The following is a 19693-nucleotide window of genomic DNA, read 5'->3' as shown; positions in this document are numbered from 1 at the left end:
GAATAGAAATGAGAGAGGCCACGACATCTAATATCGAGACGGAAAGGAGAGAGGCAGTGAGACAGAGAGAAAGAGCAGAAATGAGGCCAGAGAGCGGACAGGTCTAGGAAGCCCCGATGATGGATAAGGAGGAAAATGAACGAGGGAGGAAAAGATGGGAGCGGCTGCCCTGCAAATGTGCCTACTAAGCATTCTGGTACAGACCTACTGTATATGGAGCACAGCAGGTCTGATCACCGGCTCTGCACCAGCTTGCCATGTTCTTTCTACACACACACATACACTATACACACACTCTGGGGAGGACAAACTAATAGAAAGGCGGCCAGCGGCCAACTGGGTTACAGAGCAGCTGGACATCATCATGTTATTCTATGTTCACCTCATTTCTTTTTCTTTTCTACACAGAGTACCGCCTACAGCCTGCTGCAGCATCACTCATCTCGATTCAATTGGGACTTCTTCCCCATTGGGGTTATTTTCTGTATTTCAATAGAAGATGTTTCAGACTGGGTGAAAGTTCAGGACGCCGGAGACAAATATGCTTAAAGGACAATGGCCCCGAATCGCTAAGAAATTTACGACCATATTTTGATCTTACCGGCATTTAAGACAATATTTTGCATGAAGAAAAGTGTCTTAAATGCCGGTAAGATCAAAATATGGCCGTAAATTACTTAGTGAATCGGGGCCAATGGTAGTGGTTTGGGTTTTGTAGTTACCTTGCCATGATGTAACTCCAAATATTGGTGCAATATGTTTAATAGTTCTGTTGATTAGAAATTGATAGTCCACAATGGTCTTTGCAAGATGAAGCAAGTCTCACAAAGTCACTATTCTAACACATAAAAGTAAGTAAGTAGAGGCTTATTGTCGGTATCAGCCAGGGTGCAGGAGTCTATCCCCGTTTCACGATGCGCAAGACCCAAGCCATGCCCGGGACCGAACCGACGAACTTGAGGTCTACCGACTGAGCTACCCGGACACATAGCACATAAACTAATGCAAATAAAGCAGATGTAGATGCCAATGTAAAACAAAACCTCCCAAATTGAAATGGTAAAAGGAAGGAAGTTTTAATTTTACAAAAATGCAGTGTCAGGTTTTGTAATGTAAATTTGTTCACCTTTGTTCACCCATGTGTAATTAAGGTCACCGGTTCACCCTCCGGTCACGGTCTATTTGTCAAAGTGTCCCTGAGCAAGACACATAACCCCTAACTGCTCCCCGGGCACTGTATTAATGGCACCCACTGCTCCTAATAGTTAGGATGGGTAAATGCAGAGGACAAATTTCACGCTAGGTGCAAATGTGCTGACAAGAATACCCTGAAGCAGGGGCTTTCAACTGATTGTGAACCAGGGACCACCACCCTGACTACAACCTGGGGACTACTGTTGGACTTGGGAGGGGACATGGGCTAAGATTCGAACACTTGCTATGTATCCCGTGTCTATGCATCCCACTGTTGCTCAACCAATGGTCCACGAGACTACTAGTGCTGGTGGTCCATGGCATGATTAGGCCTGCAGGTGGTTCATGGGGAATTAGTTTTAAATAGAATACCTGTGTTAAATGTATTAAGATATGTTTAAATCATAATTCATAAGTCCATCAAATGTAAGAAAATATTTGATTAATAGGCGTGGTGGAGGAGAAAAAGCTTGAAATTAAAAACGTGCAACAAATTATATCATGCCCAGGCATTATTTAACTGAAAAATGTCCAGAGCAACAACAAAAAAGATTCACTGATCTATTCCTATGGTTAGCCTTATTCCATTCTCTTACTTTATCCAACCTTCCATTAAACTTATGTTAACTGATGCACTGATTTGTGTGTGAGTGAGCAGACACGTGCGATTATATGTGCACATTTCCTAATAATGCTGACTCAACCAGACAATACCGTACACTTCCCCTTCTGTGGAATTTCTAGACCCCGACTTCCCTGTAACTGACAACATTGACGGGTCATCATAGGTCACCAGGTCATTTTTTAGTGCACTGTTCCGTGGAAGAACATAAAAAATGGATAAAGAATCTTCACTTTCTTACATACATACTAAATGCATGGTCAGGGACTACATACAATACCAAATTCATGGACCACTGGACACCAGTGGTCCATGGACCACTGGACACCAGTGGTCCATGGACCACCTGTTTAAAACCCCTGCCCTAAAAGAGTGGGGACCATTACCTCATCCTCTCTCTCATTTTAAGCGGGAAACTGTAGTAAACACGCCAATAGAGATAATCATTGGAGATTGTAAACCATTACCTTACATAACCACAACAACGCTATCTTGGCCTTCAACACAAACCATTAACAAACCTCTGAAGCTGAGTGTTAAGTGTGTGTATGTGAGGGAGCAGCGCTGATGGTCCTTTTCCTGTTGTGCAGTTTGGGCGCCCCTCACTAGAAAAAACATACTTCAAAACACATGCACTCATATTCTCTCTCTCTCACACACACACACACACACACACACACACACACACACACACACACTCTCTCTAGGCTAATGTATGATGCTCCTCCTACACATGCATCAGGGAATAAAATAAACAGGAAATGCCTTATGTGTGGAGGACACACTGCACTTCCTTTCTGTTGGGAGATGATTTCCTGTTTCCTGTCTGGGGCTTCAGGGGAAAGACGTGCTCATCCCCAAACCATTAATCGCCATAGCAACGACAAGATTTAACGAGGGGGTGGGAAAGGAAAGCGTTTGGAGTTTTGGACTGATGTGCACCCTCTCTCTCTCACACACACACACACACTCTCACACAAATAATATTCATAGGTTTGCACTGAAACACACAGCGCAACTCTACAGCGGTGGAAATTCCATTATACCGATATTAATGTCACAACAGAGTTCATTCTGAATGGAAGCTGAAGCGGAAAATTAATTTCCCTGTACACCAAAATGTATTTATATGCCCCCCCCCCTCCCCAAAATACACACACACACTATAGAATAGTGATAATCTCATTACCAGGTTATGTATGTGAGGGAGTGTGTGCTCCTACGAGCCCATTTTTCTATTTGTGTGTTTGTTCGTATGACACCCTTAAGTCCCCTGGCTACAGGGCTTAAAGAGAATCCATGAATCCTGCAGGATTACTGCCATGTCATAGACACATTTACACACACACCCATACTGATTAAGGCTGGATACCCGAAACGCCTGTCACCTTTCCTGAGGAATTTAGAAATAAAACTAAGAAATTGACTTCTATTTCTGAGTACGAACCTCCTAGTTTTTGATTTATTGAACAGTTTATTTGGACAACACACCAGAGTGGTCAGAGCGCGGTGGTATAGAGAAAAGTTCAAACACAGACTACTCTGCTGTGTGCCTTGTCTACTGTAAGCTTCTTTTTTTTTACCAGGTTGCAAAACCTGGTCTACATCTAAACTTGCTAGTCCTGACTTTTGCGTCACTTTTTCCTCATTGGCTGGTCCTTTAGCTCAATGTCCTCTCAGAATAAAGGATCTAAAGACGACCCGCAATACTGTGTTCGGCCACTGTATGTATCTCTATGAACTGTGGCGCTGTTCCTCATTTGGCCTTTCAACGTTGCCATGTTTAGTGAGAGAAATAAGCAACCAGGTCTAGGAAAACAAGCCCAAAAGAAGCAACTATAGGCCACATGAGCACTATAGGTCTCATCTTGCAACTTAAAAAAAACAAAAAACATTTGTGTTACTTGGTGCGGGCGCGCACCAAGTAACACAAATCACGCGTGTGTGTTTGTGTGTACCTGGGACCTGGTAGAAGCAGCTTGTTGGGTGCTGGTCTGTCCTGTTCCTCTCCTGTGTCCTCTGCTGCTGTAGTCTGGGTCTTCAGATAACACTTAGCTTCTTTGGAGTCTGCCGATACCTCTTTAGTAACCCTGACACAGAGGAAGAATGAGAATGGAGGTGAAGAGGGAATTTAAGGACAGGATGATGTTGAGAATACATCATACATACTACTGTACATACTGCCCCCCCCCCACACACCGAGTTTGTTGTACCTCTATAGAAGGACTATATGGGTTATTCAACATTTGGTCTTTTTTAACATGATTAGTAAATTGGGTTTTGCAGGTGATTTTGAAGTGAGAGTTCTACAATGTGGTGCAGTAAACATTAAACAGTTACCATACTGTATATTTGCAGTGATATGAGAATATATCAAGTTCTCAAATGGTTTGAAAAGACAAGAGGAATTTGTTTAGTGAAAGGTCAAAGTTCAGGGAAATGTACATGTATAGTAATTACATGTACAACATGTGTATTTTGAATTTAAGAATGTGAAGATATATAAGGCCTATGAAGCCATTACTTGCTCTTTGCAAAATTATTAGTCACACATTTCTTTATTTTCTTTTTATCTTGCAGCCCACAAAACATCTTACATCTTAGCTTCTGGCCCTCCTTGTCAAAGATGTTTGGGCACTTTCAGTTTCACTCACTGCTGTATCAGATAAGATTTATAGCCTTGTTTTTCCCCCCCTTAACAAAGTAATAACAGGGAAATGTGGCTGGATGAGAGCCTCCTTGGACTCTGCCCACATAGACATTAAGCTTGTTGTGATGTAGATACAGATCAACGGCTGTCTTCTTCTCATGGTGCAGTGAGATGAGCAGGGATATTCATGTCCAAGCTATCTTGCTCATAACACTACAAGCCTATCTACAAGCACGATCTACAAGCTCAATCCAAAAGCAGCACAATCTACAAACACATAACACGACGCGTTATGTTTCATTTTTTGGGTCAACTACTCCTTTAAAGTGATGTAAAAACTTAAATCTAAATGTTATCAGAAACTATTCTGTCGTTTCCATTTTGTGTGCATAGAGTGCATAGCGCACTCATCCCCTTCCACAACATACATGTGCATGCGTGCACAGTCGCACACACACACACACACACACACTTTGGGGTGCATATCATCTACACAGTATATATGCCTGCATTTGGGCTAGGCGTCTCTCCCACGAGACAGCCGAGCTATATCAGGATCAACCACTGCATCCTCTGGGAACGTCCACATTACCCATCACACATTAAGACTCCACAACCACTGGCATCCATCAGAGCTATAGTGGAGGGTTGCCAATGTGATATATGCTAATCATATGCTGCCAGAATAATACAGAATAAGACAGCTCCATACATAATGATAATGACTCGGAACAGTTGGTGGAGAGACTGTCGTGACCGTGACTATAGAGAAGTGCTTCTCAAAGTGGGGTCCGGGGACCCCCAGGGGTCTTTGGGGGGGTTCCAAGGGGGTACCCAGCTAAATTAGTTAATGCAGCATCAAAATCAGTTTAACCCGTTGAGCCATATATACATTGGCAATTTGAATACAGCCGATCTACAAGCTCACAACTTCAACGCGTAGTGAGCTTATAGATCTATTTTTTTGTGGAAGATCATTTTTTTCTTAACAAAACTAATCTCGTATGGGGGAACCTGGTACAAAAATATTTTCAGATGGGGGTCTGCAGCCAAATATATATCACTTTTGGGTCCTCCTTGACATGAAAAGAGAGAGAGGGTTTGGCCTGTGCCTTAATCTACAATGGTAACCAATGTACATGTCCACAGAAGATGAATCGCCAAAAGATGGCAAATGGCATGACAGTGAGTTACAATAATCCTGGATGAGCTTCTAGGCATCAGCGTCCGTTTCCTAGTTTAATTAATTACTAGCATTATGTAAAGCTCCCTTGGATCTAAATATTCAGTCCAACATTGTACTCTGAGTCCACAAATCACTCGGGTTGATACTCTAAGTTTCCACTCATAATTGTATAATAACATTTAGACCATACAATGGCAGTAAAATAAGGAAATAAAATACAAAATGGCAAATGTTCATCACAGGTTATCCAAGTGTAAACAGACATTTTGAAATTGCCTTCATCCTTCAGTCACAAAATAACATTTTTGGGCTATAGATAGATAGCACATTAGAAATGAACTTACATTTAGTTTAAATTGCTAAAATGTAATTAAATACAGTCTAATCTAATCATATTTCATGACAGGACCACACAGGACAAACAAATGAATGCGTAATGAATATGAATAGTCATAAGAACGTATCCTGGAGAAAATTCCAGCACAGAGCTGATAGAAATGCCATAACGTAAAGCTCTACTTGAATGTAAACATATGGGTGTGACACCACAGATTACACCGTACAACAAGCATCCATCATGGCTGTGGTGATGAGGTTTTCCTGTGTGATATATGTTAATCATATGCTGTGATAATTACACTGAATTTCAATAGGAAATGATGGTCGACAGCCTGTTTGCCTGAACACCGAGAATGGGCTAAACGAGAGATGAGCTCATTTGGAAGATGTTAATCATGCGTTGCGATAATTGCCTGCGGTTTCTGTCATAGAGCTAAAGCTGTAGTACTGTCCCATATCCCATGATATGGCACATCATGTCATTCTCATTTAAAATATCTTTCCTGATTAGAACCTAGATAGCATATTTATTTTTGCTTCATCTTGGAGAATTCGCCTCAATAAAACCCATAGCAAAAAAAAAAAAGTCATGAATGCCATTTTGGTTCCTGGTGCATCTCATTTCAATCCTATTTTCTACCCTGAACTAACGTCTTGTTGTTTTGTCAAATCCTATTTCAGATTTCAGGCGTTTTTATGGGAAATATGGTTTATATGGGTGCAGCTGCATGACTACATGAGACTCGAGATGAGAATGTATTAACACAATGCTAATCTAAGCACTTTTCCTCTGTGGTTGGTCACACATGCACACATACATGCAATCACCTCCTCTTTTGCCACTATAAGAAAGTATTTTTGTACAAAATACAACTGAATTAGTATTTATTTACACATATAATAAACCTAACGTATATCGTTTTATATCTTTACTTTTCATTTTTCAGATTTTAACAGAAATGTTTTTTATTATATATATATATATATATATATATATATATATATATATATATATATATATATATATATATATATATATATATATATATATATAAAGAAATAATAAATAGTCAATGTATCACCAAGGCAAATTCCTCCTAATCAAACATACCTGACAAATGGAAAATAAACAATAATAATAATACATTTGACTTTAAGAAAAGCAGTAAACTCAGGAGTAAGTAAGCAGGAGTTGCAGGACCTTGTAATAAAAGCTCAGGAGTTTCAGCCACACAACACTTCTACTAATAATCTAAAGCTGATGCTGAAAGCAGATTCATTTATGGAGCTTTACTCCCATCTTGTGGTGATGTTTGGTATAGCTATAGGCACTGTTCTGACCATTAATAACTATACATAAATTGGCCATAGCTCTCTTGAGGTTATTTCATGGATTTAAAATAAATTTACAGTAATTATTTGTGCTGTCGTTACTAGCTATATCTATGCTCAATGATACACTGAGAAGTTATTACTGTTGAAAGACAATGGCTGATAGCACTGAGACATTTAGATTTGAATGAAACTGTAGCCTTGAAGCATAAATGCATACATGTAAACACAAACATTATTTATGGCTTTAAATGCTGAACATTACATGTTAACCTGATTATTCTGCACTTTCTCTTATTATACCAAGTGAACTATGGTGATATTATTTACTATAGTTTGAGTGCGTTGATTTACTAGACAGACAAATTCCCTTACTTCTCTGCTTGTTATTTTCGCTGAATATCTTTCATGAGAAGAACATATACTTTTTTTTATGTATTAGACTCAGGATCTCTTACGTTGTTCCAAATTGAAACTTCCAAATATACCAATATACTTCATTGAGGACGCTAGGGGTCAAGTGGGAAAACTGAAGAGAAGTGGGATTATTCATACCTGACCTCCTCTCCAGCGAAATCAAACACCTTAGTGATGGTGACTTTGGAGGGTGCTGAGGACTTGGCAGGCTCTGAAGACGATAAAGGCCCCTTCGATACAGATGCGTCGTCAACCTGACAGAGAAAAAACAAAAACACTTCTCAAAGATTCTGGCAGTCTGGTTTCTAAAGTTTCAACCTGATGATATGAAATATCCAGCCTTCACATCTTGGATGAAGATGGCACATTAGAAATGATTACATCACTAACTTAGGCTGATATATGAAACAACAATAAAATCCACGCACCAGAATGTTGTTCCCATCGGGGTTTTTTTCTTTATTGGTGGTGGTAACGTTTCGAGCCGGGAGGCTCTTCCTCAGACGTTTTGAGATTTCATTGTTGTTTCATGTAGAATTTTTGATCCAGCACCCAGTTCAGCAGGACAGGATATGCCTGCCTTTTATCACTTTGTGACACATTTTGAATAGTCTGATACATGGCCACAGATTGATAATAACGCTGAATGCCTGAGAATAAATCTATGTCGAATATTTAGGTTAGCGTTTCTTTATAAATAAAGGCAATTAATAACTTATAATTCAGCATTGTACTCTTGTCAACACAGGATTGATTCAAAATTAAACAATACTTGAATGTAAAGTGCCCAAGTGGGAAATCAATATTTCCTACTAAACACCATCAGCATTCAGAGCAGAGAGCAGAGAGAATACTGCTTGTTTTTTCATGACTTTTTAAACAATGTCTTTTGATTTGATTTTCACAACCTTGCATTTTTTTTATCATTAATCTGGCTGGTTGGTTGCTTCTGGCATTTTGTTTTATAATGCAATTTTTGGTCATGGGTGGGATGGCCGACTTTGAAGGATTAATAACATTATTCTGTAGTGTGACAAATTGGTTATGGGGGGCTTTTTCAGGTAAGAATTGCTTGGTATGGGGTGGAGATTTCAGCTACAGATTGCTTGGTATTTTTGACAATTATAAAAATAAAATGAAATAGATTGATATTGAGGTATTTGGTCAACATACTCAAACATACTCTCATATTTCATTGTGTCTGTATCGCCCAGCCCAACCTGTCACTTGTGCCTGCGATCATGCATTCATATTGTGAATTAAACACTGAGATATTAAGTTTAGATGAGGAGTTAATTCAGCTCTCTATACATTATTATGTGTTGCTAAACAACTCCTCGCCGTTATGGAAAATAAGCCACAGCTCTCTGCTAATCGTAGTGCTTGATCAGAATCAACGGTTGTACAACTACTTTTGGAAAACTCCATATACCTGCTGTGCACTTGAAGACTGTGGGGTACATGACGAGGGTTTGGGTCTGGATCCAACATCACTCAGGAAACTGGCCCAGAGATCATCTGCCTTTTTCTTCTGACCCGAGTCGTCATTTTTCTTGGAGACGTTGGTTCTTCCCTCTTCAACATCCTCCAGCGGCTCTTCGTTTTTCTCTTCTGCTGTACTACCTTCCTTCTCTTCTCCCTCTAGTTTCAAACAGCCTTTCTTCCTCTTTCTGTGAATATTAGCAAAACATAACACAAAACATCTTTAATAACAACAACTAAAACAGCCCTAGTTCTTCCACACACAACTTTCATTGAATTAATAAATACAACCAACAGCCTGTTTGGAAAGCTGACTTTAGTGGCTGGAAACTGACAGCAGATTTCAACTCTACCAGCCCGGTGGCAAGTACATAGAAAGTGTACATTTTCTTCAATAGCGTGACTCTGGCAATAAAAGCTTTGGCAAGCTTCCTCCAAACAGCTGTTCCGGATAGCGTATTCATTGGCCAGGTGTGCTAGGTATGAAAATGGGCCGAGTTTCAGGTGGTCTGCAAATTATATTCTGCTCTTTCTTCTAGAGCCAGACCGGTGTATCGGTCATAATTATTTTTTACCCTATTTTTACCATTTTCCCAGCTACATTCTTCAATAGCTAGGAACTAAATGGACCCGTAGTTCTGTAACTCAGTGTACAACACGCTACGAGTTAAATAAACAATGAGGATTTCATTTTACAGTGTAGATTGGGGTTCCAGTGCCAGAGTTAAAAGAAAATATCAATTCAATATGAAATGTGGGTCTGTGGCCTAATGTATATCAAACCTGAGTCAAACACTGTTCTCTCCAGACATTCTGCCCACCTCATGGTGATATCCTGTCCCTTCTTCTTTTTCTTCTTTGTGGTCGTTGTGGTTCCCTCATGACCGTGTGGCACATCATCATTCTCATCAAGAGGGTCTTCCTTCTCACACTGGGCCATGTCATCCTCACTTAGGTTATCATCTAGAGACAGACACAGAGCGAGAGAGACAGGTCAGCTTCAAAAACATACAAACAAACAAAACATTTAGCATAAAAATGCTCTGAGCCACTGACTAAAATAAAGTGCCAATTAGTTGCATGTTCATTTTCATGGGATGACAATGGGGATCTGGGTAGGCCAACACATATCAAGTCTCTCACATAATGATGGATCTTCCATCTAATAGATGGAAAATCCATCATTCTATATACCCACATTGTTCCACCAGACCCTCAAGATTGACTGAAATGGTCTTTATTGTGAAAGTTGTATGGAAGATTATGAAGTATGATATAATTCTCACCTGACGGTACATAGTCTCCGTCCTCATTTGACGAATAACCGTCGGAATCATAATCGGAATAGTTCATGCTCCTCTCCAAAGACGATTGAATTCTAAATGCAAAACAATAAGGAGTGAGAGGCACGCTGCAAAGCGCCGTTAATGCTACTATGTCTTCCACACAGGCTCTCACGGTGTAATGTTGTTGTCTACCAGCGATGGTTTATTAACAAACGCTACGCGTAAACAAGAGGCTGATAGCCTTTCAAAAAGAAACATACACTACAAAGACTCAATTCCAGTGCATGAAACGTGTGGGACAATCCACCATTCACCAGTATTCCGTCACACTCGCGCTCGTCAGATGCATATAGAATGTGACTTTTGGTCGGCATAATTCACAATAAGAGCATATGACAAATGGTGGCGGTGAATAATAACAAAAACAAATAATTATCAGGAAATCTTGTGAATAAATCAATATAATAACACAAATCATAAAGTGACACATCACAAATATGTTTTTCTTTGGAAATCACTCAACGGGCGTACCACCTTTTGCACATAATGCAGGAGGCAGCTTCCAAATCCAAACTCCTTCCAACACTAGAAGAATAATCACCTGCGCACGGAATGTATTGACAGTCAGAAAGTAGCTCATAACTAAGTTGGATTTTTATGAAACAAAAACTTGGCAGATCCAACAAAAACTTGGCAGATCCAAGCTTTCCTGCAGCTGCAATGTTGGCAAGTTTCAAAGTCGTTTAATACAATCAGATCGGACTTTTCTGTTTGGATGAATGGGCTGTCAAACGTAAAAATAGCATCTTTGCTTGCGACTAGTCCCACCCATAGACTGGTCCCACCACGCAAATAGGATCGAGGCACATTCTTGAATATTATTTTGAAGTCCACCAACCGGAAATTAAATCTATACACTTGACGAGCGGGTGAAATTGACGGGACCGACAAAATGTTTTTTTTTGTTATCTTTTTTTTTGTCATGTACTACTTCCTGTGGTGTTGGGACTGGGAGTCACTACAGCAAGCCCACACGTTCAAACTTCTGTAGCAAGAATCGAGGAATGTGCGTCCAGGACATGACTTTAATTCAGATTATAAGCCAGTACTGATAATGTAACTATAATGATTCCGACTGCTCAGAGAATAATACAGGACATTATATAATATAACCTGGTTCATAGTTGCTCAATGACCCGGCGCCACCCAAACTCCTGACGTCAGACTACGCCGTCAGACCAGTACCCAGTGCTGCCAGGTCTGCTTGTTATAAGCGACCTTTGGCTTGTTTTTCTGTAAATAAAAGTTGCTTGTAAATATTGGTGGATGGTTGCGGTTTTTTTTGTAACCTGACTCAGCCAGCTGGAAGAAGTTACGTTTTCTTAAGTGTAGTGGCTAATTTGGGCTTTTTTCTAATGTTGTTTAAACCAGTGGTTCTCAAACATTTTCATTAAGCATCTACCTCTGGTCCAGAGAGCGTTAGTGTCAGTGAGTTCTCTCTAACGCTCCGTTAGGAGCGGGTGTTATTACCATGGACTGAAAATTCCACTGCTGTGTAAGGTCTCCAACTTTAGTAAAAAACAAAGAAAACTATTTCGCTCCTCATCGAAACAAAGGCTGGTTTGTGTTGTTGAAAGACCATTCTCCACAGTGGGAAACGTCTCAGGGCCCCACCTTCTCTGTATTATACACTTTTTGGGCAGAAAATAAAATATGTCCTCCAGACGGAAATTACTCACCTGCGGCCTCTAGAGATTTGGTCAATGGTCATTTATATTGACCAAAACTGTAGAAGGCGCAGTGGAGTAAATAAAGCCATTTCGTCGCTTCTTTTGGGCTTGTTTTCATAGACCTGGTTCCAAAACCTGGCAACATTGACCAGCAGCACCAAGTTGTGTTGATACTAGCAGCTACCTCCTCGGCTAGCATCCACTAGCTCAGTGGTAGTAGCTTCGTCTTCATCCATTCTTTCTCTCATGGGTTTTCTACGCGGCTCACTACTCGCCCACCGCCCTGTGTAAAGAAGACATGCAGAACGGGAATAATAATAACGACATAGGCTTCGTCCAGCAAATCCTCAGTTTGAATCTGGTGCCGAGGAAAAATGGCACCAACCGTGGAAACGACACGTCTCTCGCCGACTTCTCAGGTATAGGGAAGAAGGCTTGTTTACATTACAGTGTCTTATTACTGCAAAACCAAATACTATTACTGAAATATAGGATACTAGACACGATTTCAATGATCTTATTTGATTATAGTTCCTAATCAGAGCCTTTCATAAGGCTGTGTAGTTCTTGTACTGAAGTTATATCTCGATCCTAGCCTGATGCTAAGAGAGGTTTTGTTTACAGTCGCTAGACTTAACTTCCTGGTCTTAAACAGGATATCAATCACCATTCCCCCACCTCCATGACAATAATATAAGTACATTTTATGTTGTAGCATTGGATCAAGACTATCATAGATGGGGTTTTTTTATAGATATTTTAACCAGTCTGACTTTTACAGATACTTAGGTAGAAAGCCAGACTCAATCAAATACACCTATCATCTATCTTGATCCAAGGCTAGTTATGTAGTAGAGTGGACTGTGACTGTAAGCTTTTACTTGCAGGCTTTACTTCTGCATTACATTTTAGCCTGTAACCTTTCGTGTGTAAGAGTGTGTAAGGTTCATTCAGCTCATTATGAGAGAAGCATAGTTGTTGTTATGCAAGCTACACAGATTAACGTAACTCCACAGATTTAGTGTGTTTATATAAGGTGAGTGGGTTAGTGGCAGAGTTTGATTGATTGACCAACGCTCATGTGCATATAAAATGCTCAAAACTGTTGCTGGTAATGCAAGCATGGACTGAATAGTTACTTTAATTAACCTTACAAGAACAGTAATTACAGATGTACCGATACCAGTTGTTCCCTCCCAATACCGAGCCGAACCATTTGGTTCCATTTGTGGGGGTAAAGGTTTGAGAACCACTGATATATGAAATATGTGATCAATGGCATGGTATTGCACAGACTGGCACAGACTGGCATACTCACCGATATCAGCATTTTAGGGAGTATCGGCAGTTTTTCTGAGACTGGTATCGGAACAACTCGAACAGCAATTTAAACCACCTAAATGTCATACCTCACTCCCCTTTTCAGAGATGTGGTATGGAGTGTTTCTGTGGGCAGTAGTGTCCTCTCTGGTCTTCCACTTGCCTGCAGCTCTCATTGCCCTGGCCACTCTGCGACAGCATAAGATGGCCCGCTTCATGCCCATTGCTATCCTCCTCATGGGTATTTTGGGGCCGGTTTGTGGAGGCGTCCTCACCAGTAAGTTCTTATTCTATTTTTTTTAATTTTCACAACACTAAGCCGTTTAAAAACACTGTTTGGAATTGTCCCTCAGGGTAAAATGTCCTTTCAAAAACATTACAAAAGTGTAAGTGAGTGTAACCAAGTCTAACTGAATAGATTAGTTTGATAATAATTTTCCTGTTTCATATCAAGGTTATGGATTCACGATGAATCTGTCATCAGCCGATATCAGCCTTAAAATCGGTAAAACTCACAAAAATCCCTGTGGTATTTGTGTTTACAGGTGCTGCCATCGCTGGTGTATACAAAGCAGCAGGAAAGACTATGATTTCTTTGGAGGCACTTGTTTTTGGTGTGGGGCAGTCATTATGCGTCCTCCTCATATCCTTCCTCAGGGTGCTGGCCACCCTTTAGCAGTGGCACAGTCTACCCTGGTAAGACCAGACACCATACCCTGATCAGAGCCGCTGCATTTGTGGCTTAGAACCGAGGCTTATCCTGCTCTTTCACAAGACATCAGCCCTTCCAAATGGCTTTGTTCCAACGAGAGAAGTTGGAAACAATGTCATCATACTGAGGGGACGGCTCGAGAACTTTTCCAGCACTGGGTTGATACAGGCACAAAGGAAAATAGCAGAAAGTATTATATACTGTATGTGTAATGAACTTGTTGCCTGATGGTAAGCCATGGAGACTGTTGTGTTTTCATGAGCTGATCCCATGGCAACCCTTTAAGTTGGTGATGAATCTCAGCCACGGGTAACATAAGTGGACATAGGGTAACAGTAGGATGATGTTGACCCCAAAGGGCAGTGTGTCCCTCTGGGGTCATAATGCTGCCCAGCCATTGACAGAGTGTTTGTACTATTTTATAACTATGTCTGCCCGTCTCTTTCATTCTGTCTCTCTGTTTCACCTTGTTATTTGCGGCGTGGCTCTAATGGGAGACGAGCCGTCTAGAAAGAAATGGGCGTGTCTGTGTGAGTCCAGGCAGGGATAATCTTGTGAAGCGCTGGACCGATCAGCACCAGATTTCTTGTGCAACTCCCTGCAATTTCTTTTCACATATTGTGGAAATATTTTAGAAATATTTATTAACTTTAATTTTATATATTAGTCAATGGAGGTCGGGTCGGGCATGGGGTCATACGTCATAGATGACTGACGTCATTCACTGGCCACACAAGTGTGAGATCCACATGGGAGCCACGCCGTTATTACTAGATCCTACCTTGTTCCTCTTTCTCTGGGACTTGTCAGGCATCAGTTAGGCTATGCTCCGGTCAGGAGATTCCATGCAGTGAGTAGAGGGACGGGCATGGCAGCAGGCAGACAAATGGACTGTTAAGTCAGGTGTGTGCTAGATATATGCAAGACTTCGGCTATTTTATAAGAGGCCTTAATTGATATTTTATAATCAGATTATTTTCCAAAGTGGTGTGGAGATCTGTGTACATATACTGTACATATTCCACTTTTTATTTTTCGATTTCTTTCTAAATTTGTTTTTCACATTAATTACCTGTGTATTCTCCTAATTCCTCAACCCTGAACACATATTCCACCACTTATTTCACACATGGTTTATGTCAGAGACAGGTGCCACTTTTTCAGCATTTCAGGTTTTTAAGTCACCAGTCTTTCCTACTTTTACGTGTTGTCCATTTTCATATCCATGAGTTTTAAGGCAAATATGAGATGTCTTATTATTTAATATTCCTCTTATTTGAGATGATCAGAATTATGTTCTATGTTTCTCAGTGAAAAGAGCGAAGTTTTAAACGTGATATACAGGGATAGGCTGGCAGACACGGGTTGGACAATTTCAGCAGAGCTGAAACAATGATTCCTGAAAGTCAATAACATTCTTTGATCAAGTCCCATTCCAGCTTGTCTCTAGAAACTATATAATGCAAAGCATAATGCTAGAGAATGAGTGCAAAAACGAGTTTGTTTTTCCAGGTTATCCAATCTGTATATATTCTAAATTATGTGGGGTGAGGAGAAACCTAAACTATGCTGGATACTGTAAATCAGTCTCTCTACGTTTGCTTTTTCTATTGTGACCAAACATAAAGCTTTTTCTCTGCAGTAAATGTGCAGAAATGTGTAAGCCTTTTAAACCTGCAATATTTGTAGGGTACAACAGCTAAATTATAAATTCCTCTGGGAAATGCTTTTAAGCCTCTTGTTTCTTAGTGGTGTACTATGTTTTAAATCTGTAATTGCATAGCCTATATACCATTTTGTTTGTTTGGAGCAAATGCTATTTACAGGAAGAGAAGTGGGCGACACATTTTTCGCAATGTTTGGATTGAAAAGCTGTGTATTACTGGATTATTGGACGGTTTCACAAGCAGCAGGGTATCTAAATTATAAATTGAAGAATTCATCCTGGGAGTGGTTAGTTTCACTGGTGTGTTTCAGTTGGTTTAAGTCAGGAAGATTACAGCACACACGGAACAGAGGGAGTAATCAAAAGATGTGATCATTATTATTATTGTTTATTTTTTTGTCATGCTTTTCCGTGTTTCGGACAGAACACTAACCTTCATAGTCTGTGTAAATGTTCTTTTTCTGGCCTTCTATGCTCCCTGCTGTTTCGTGTCACCCTGATCAGCTCCCTTAATGGGGATCAAAGCTGCCACAATACTGATGTTATTTTCATCTATTCAAACCAAAGAGAGCCTATAGCTTTCATAAATTGTTAAGCATTTAGGAACAAGTACGGTAGTCAAAATGGCCTATGTAGAAATTGTTTTGTTGAAATAGGAAATCCAATAGCTCCCATATTTCAGAAAGAATGTTAACTAAATGAATGTAGCTAGGCAGCAAATACAATTCTAATTCTTTTTTTTATTGCTTAGCAACAAATCATGTTAAGGCTTTAGAATGATTTGTATTATTTCCAGTCAAGGTGACAACAACGCAGGGAGTTGTGTGATCACGGACTAGACTTGTTTGTACACCAAGCAGGTACACATGGCCCGTTAAATGCTTCCTGGTGCTCATTGTAACTCCTCTTTGTAATGTATCAACATGCACCTCAATTAAGAGCGAGAAAGGGACAATGATGCATTAAAGAACATTTTCTGTTGGGACACAAAGCAACAACTCAGTCACACCAAATTAATAAAACAATGACTTCTTTAAAATGTCACATAATTGCATAGACAAATGGGCAAGAAAACAAGAGACCACTGTATTTGATTTTAAGTGGTTGTACTAAATTTGCCTCATGTAATACTAACTTTTAAAACTTCACAAGTCCCAATTAAGCTATGTCATTCCACTATACCGCGCCACCTTTGTTGAGAAGCCCTATATTTTATAAATATTCATATTTTGCAGCTGAACTCCAAAGCACCTAATGTACAACTAGAGAAGGGCGTGACGGAATCCTTTCCTTTTTAAATTAATACCACAGCTCGTATCTTAAGCACTTTTCAGTGTTGTCATATCCCTCTTTGTAAGCATTCAGGTCAATTCCATTTGGAAGTGGTGGGAATAAGAGCAACGTGTTTTCACACACTCTGGAAAATGTCAGAGGAATCAGGTCGGAACATTGTCCAGTGTTGCCCTTTTACACATGTAGCATGCAACAGGAGAATGTCCATTTCAGTCAGTTTGATAAGGTGAGGGGCAGTGTCTGGGTAGTAGACGTACACGTTAGCCACTCCTTTTCTTTAACTAATTTCCATCCACAGAACATGACAGATGAATTTGATTGCTTGACATGCAGTCTGCCATTGATGCACTCATGCAAAATACAAACTTTCCTACCAAAGTAGGTCTAATGTAGACAACAAGCTACAACATAGCTCCTGCTGGACAAATAATATTGGTCTATGTACAGACCAGAGTGCGGAGGTTGTAATTCGTGGCAGCATAAAGTCGGTTGCATGTCAGGTCCCACTGAGTCGGACATTTGCGTTCAGTTCACACATGCAGCCCCACCAGTTAAAGGAGAATTTTGGACTAAAGGTTTATTACCTTTTCTATGATGTTATGATATCTTAGGATGAATGGTACAGTAGAAAAATTTCATAACTCCACCCCTGGCCCGCCACAGCTTAAAAAGGTGCGCGGATAGGCCTTAGGTTAGATCACATATTTTAATAGCTTCTTTTTTTATTTTTTTGTGAGAGATCTGACGTTCATAGTGACAGAACACTGTCCAAAAAAAAAAAAAAAAACAGGAGTCTCGCTAGACGAGATTTCAATCTCGTATAGCGAGACTTCTGTTTTTTTTTATTGCATAGTGTTCTGTCACTATGAACATCAGATCTCACCAAAAAATAAAAAAATAAAAGCTATTAAAATATGTGATCTAACCTAAGGCCTATCCGCTTCAACTGTAAGTCAGATACCCCATTCTAGTGAATGAGGCAGCTTAGAGGGCTTTTAAGCTGTGGCGGACCAGGGGTGGAGTTATGAAATTTTTCTACTGTACCATTCATCCTAAGATATCATAACATCATAGAAAAGGTAATAAAACTTTAGTCCAAAATTCTCCTTTAAAGTCTGGAGAACCTCCAGGTTACAATGCATGTGTGAAAGGCAGAGAATCACATACCCATCCAGGTATTGAGGTACAGTTAACTAACTTAATAGCAATGCAAATCTCTCACTATTCATTTTTTAATAGTGTGGAAATGTTTTTGTTAGATTAAGAACCTACAAACGGTGAGGAAGATTATACCCCAATGCTGTAGGCAACAAACAGGTACTTGATTTAAGCATTTATGGCTAAAAAAAAAACATTTTCACTTTTCTTTTTTTCTTTTTTAATGAAGCCTAAAATGATTTGCAATTGTAGAAAGCCATGTTCTGTTGCTGTTGCTATGACTAGCCCTGGGCCTTGCTTTGACACTAAATTCTAGAGAATGTTTATTTTTCTATTGTTGTAAATTTACTGTTCATATTAGCATGTGTGCACTGTATTGTACTGATATATTGCAGATGTGGGCAAAAATAGTAGTGGTGTTGTAATTCATATATTTAGGTTTTTGTTCAAGTTAAAGCTCTATTCTGAAGGTAATCATAGTGAGAGTGTCAGTAACAGGCATCTCTCCAAGTCTTTAGTAAACAGTTATTTCATTTTCGGGTTTGGGATAGCAATATTGTCCAACCAGGAGAAAAATCCAAAAATAATTTATCAGCTTCAAGTTTATAGTGTTCCAGGTCCCAATTTTGTCTACTATTGTTTTTGTTTCATCACTTCTAATTTACAGTTTATCCTGTATGAGTTCTCTCTCTCTCTCATTGGATAAATGTTTTATCCCTACCTGAACATCTAGAGCTATTTAACACTCATTTTAACCTATACCCCCTTAAAAAACTGAAATTTAGAATTTAATCTTTAGTCACATGAAAATAATGAGCAAATACAAGTAACACATTTTTTGTTAAATGTTAACCTAATCATTCCTCACTAAAACAAATCAACATCACAAACAAAAATCTACCATCTGTTTTTTTACGGACTGAATGGAACTAATACAGATACTTTTGAAGTGTAGAATTTCAATAATTGTGAATGTGTACTGTAATCTATTTAAGATAACATACAGTGCACTATTTAAGAGATATCTGAGTCCCTTTTAAGTACTTTAGCTAACAACTGTAGCTGTTTGTGACTTGAGTGTTACAGAAATAGCTCTCTGGGTATTTACAAATGTAATATGAAGGTTGGACTGAATCAAATAATTATTTCTGCGATTACGGGGTTTGTGGTTATGAAAAACTATTTCAAGTCCTCCCACCCCTTCAAACTGAGCCCAAATCGTTAGAATTTTGCCCAGATCTGGTGTATTTTTTAAAGTGATACTTTCACAATTTAAAAGTTGTTTTTATTTACCCTTGCCAAGCAC

At 39.5% G+C, this 19693-nt stretch overlaps 2 protein-coding genes across 2 annotated transcripts in view; one reads left to right on the top strand and one right to left on the bottom strand.

The window, feature by feature from the left end:
* The window catches only part of cfdp1 (craniofacial development protein 1), a 29211-nt gene extending 18384 nt beyond the window's left edge, over positions 1 to 10827 (bottom strand). The window contains exons 1-5 of the mRNA XM_084059968.1: positions 10509 to 10827; positions 10044 to 10185; positions 9173 to 9410; positions 7879 to 7994; positions 3775 to 3906 (exon numbers count right to left, since the gene is read on the bottom strand). Of these exons, the coding sequence (XP_083916094.1) occupies positions 3775 to 3906; positions 7879 to 7994; positions 9173 to 9410; positions 10044 to 10185; positions 10509 to 10575 (695 nt within the window). The 5' untranslated portion in view covers positions 10576 to 10827. The remainder of the gene's footprint in view (positions 1 to 3774; positions 3907 to 7878; positions 7995 to 9172; positions 9411 to 10043; positions 10186 to 10508) is intronic.
* Positions 10828 to 12090: 1263 nt separating this feature from the next.
* Positions 12091 to 17958, top strand: tmem170a (transmembrane protein 170A). Its single transcript, XM_084059757.1, has 3 exons — positions 12091 to 12657; positions 13665 to 13835; positions 14104 to 17958. Exons 1-3 carry the CDS (start codon positions 12537 to 12539, stop codon positions 14232 to 14234), a joined length of 423 nt encoding a protein of 140 aa, XP_083915883.1. The 5' UTR covers positions 12091 to 12536; the 3' UTR covers positions 14235 to 17958.
* The last annotated feature ends 1735 nt before the right edge of the window (positions 17959 to 19693 follow it).

The sequence above is a fragment of the Gymnoscopelus microlampas genome (assembly GCF_963454915.1).
Source record: "Gymnoscopelus microlampas genome assembly, chromosome: 6".
NCBI lineage: Eukaryota > Metazoa > Chordata > Actinopteri > Myctophiformes > Myctophidae > Gymnoscopelus > Gymnoscopelus microlampas.
This window is presented reverse-complemented; position numbering and strand designations above follow the sequence as displayed.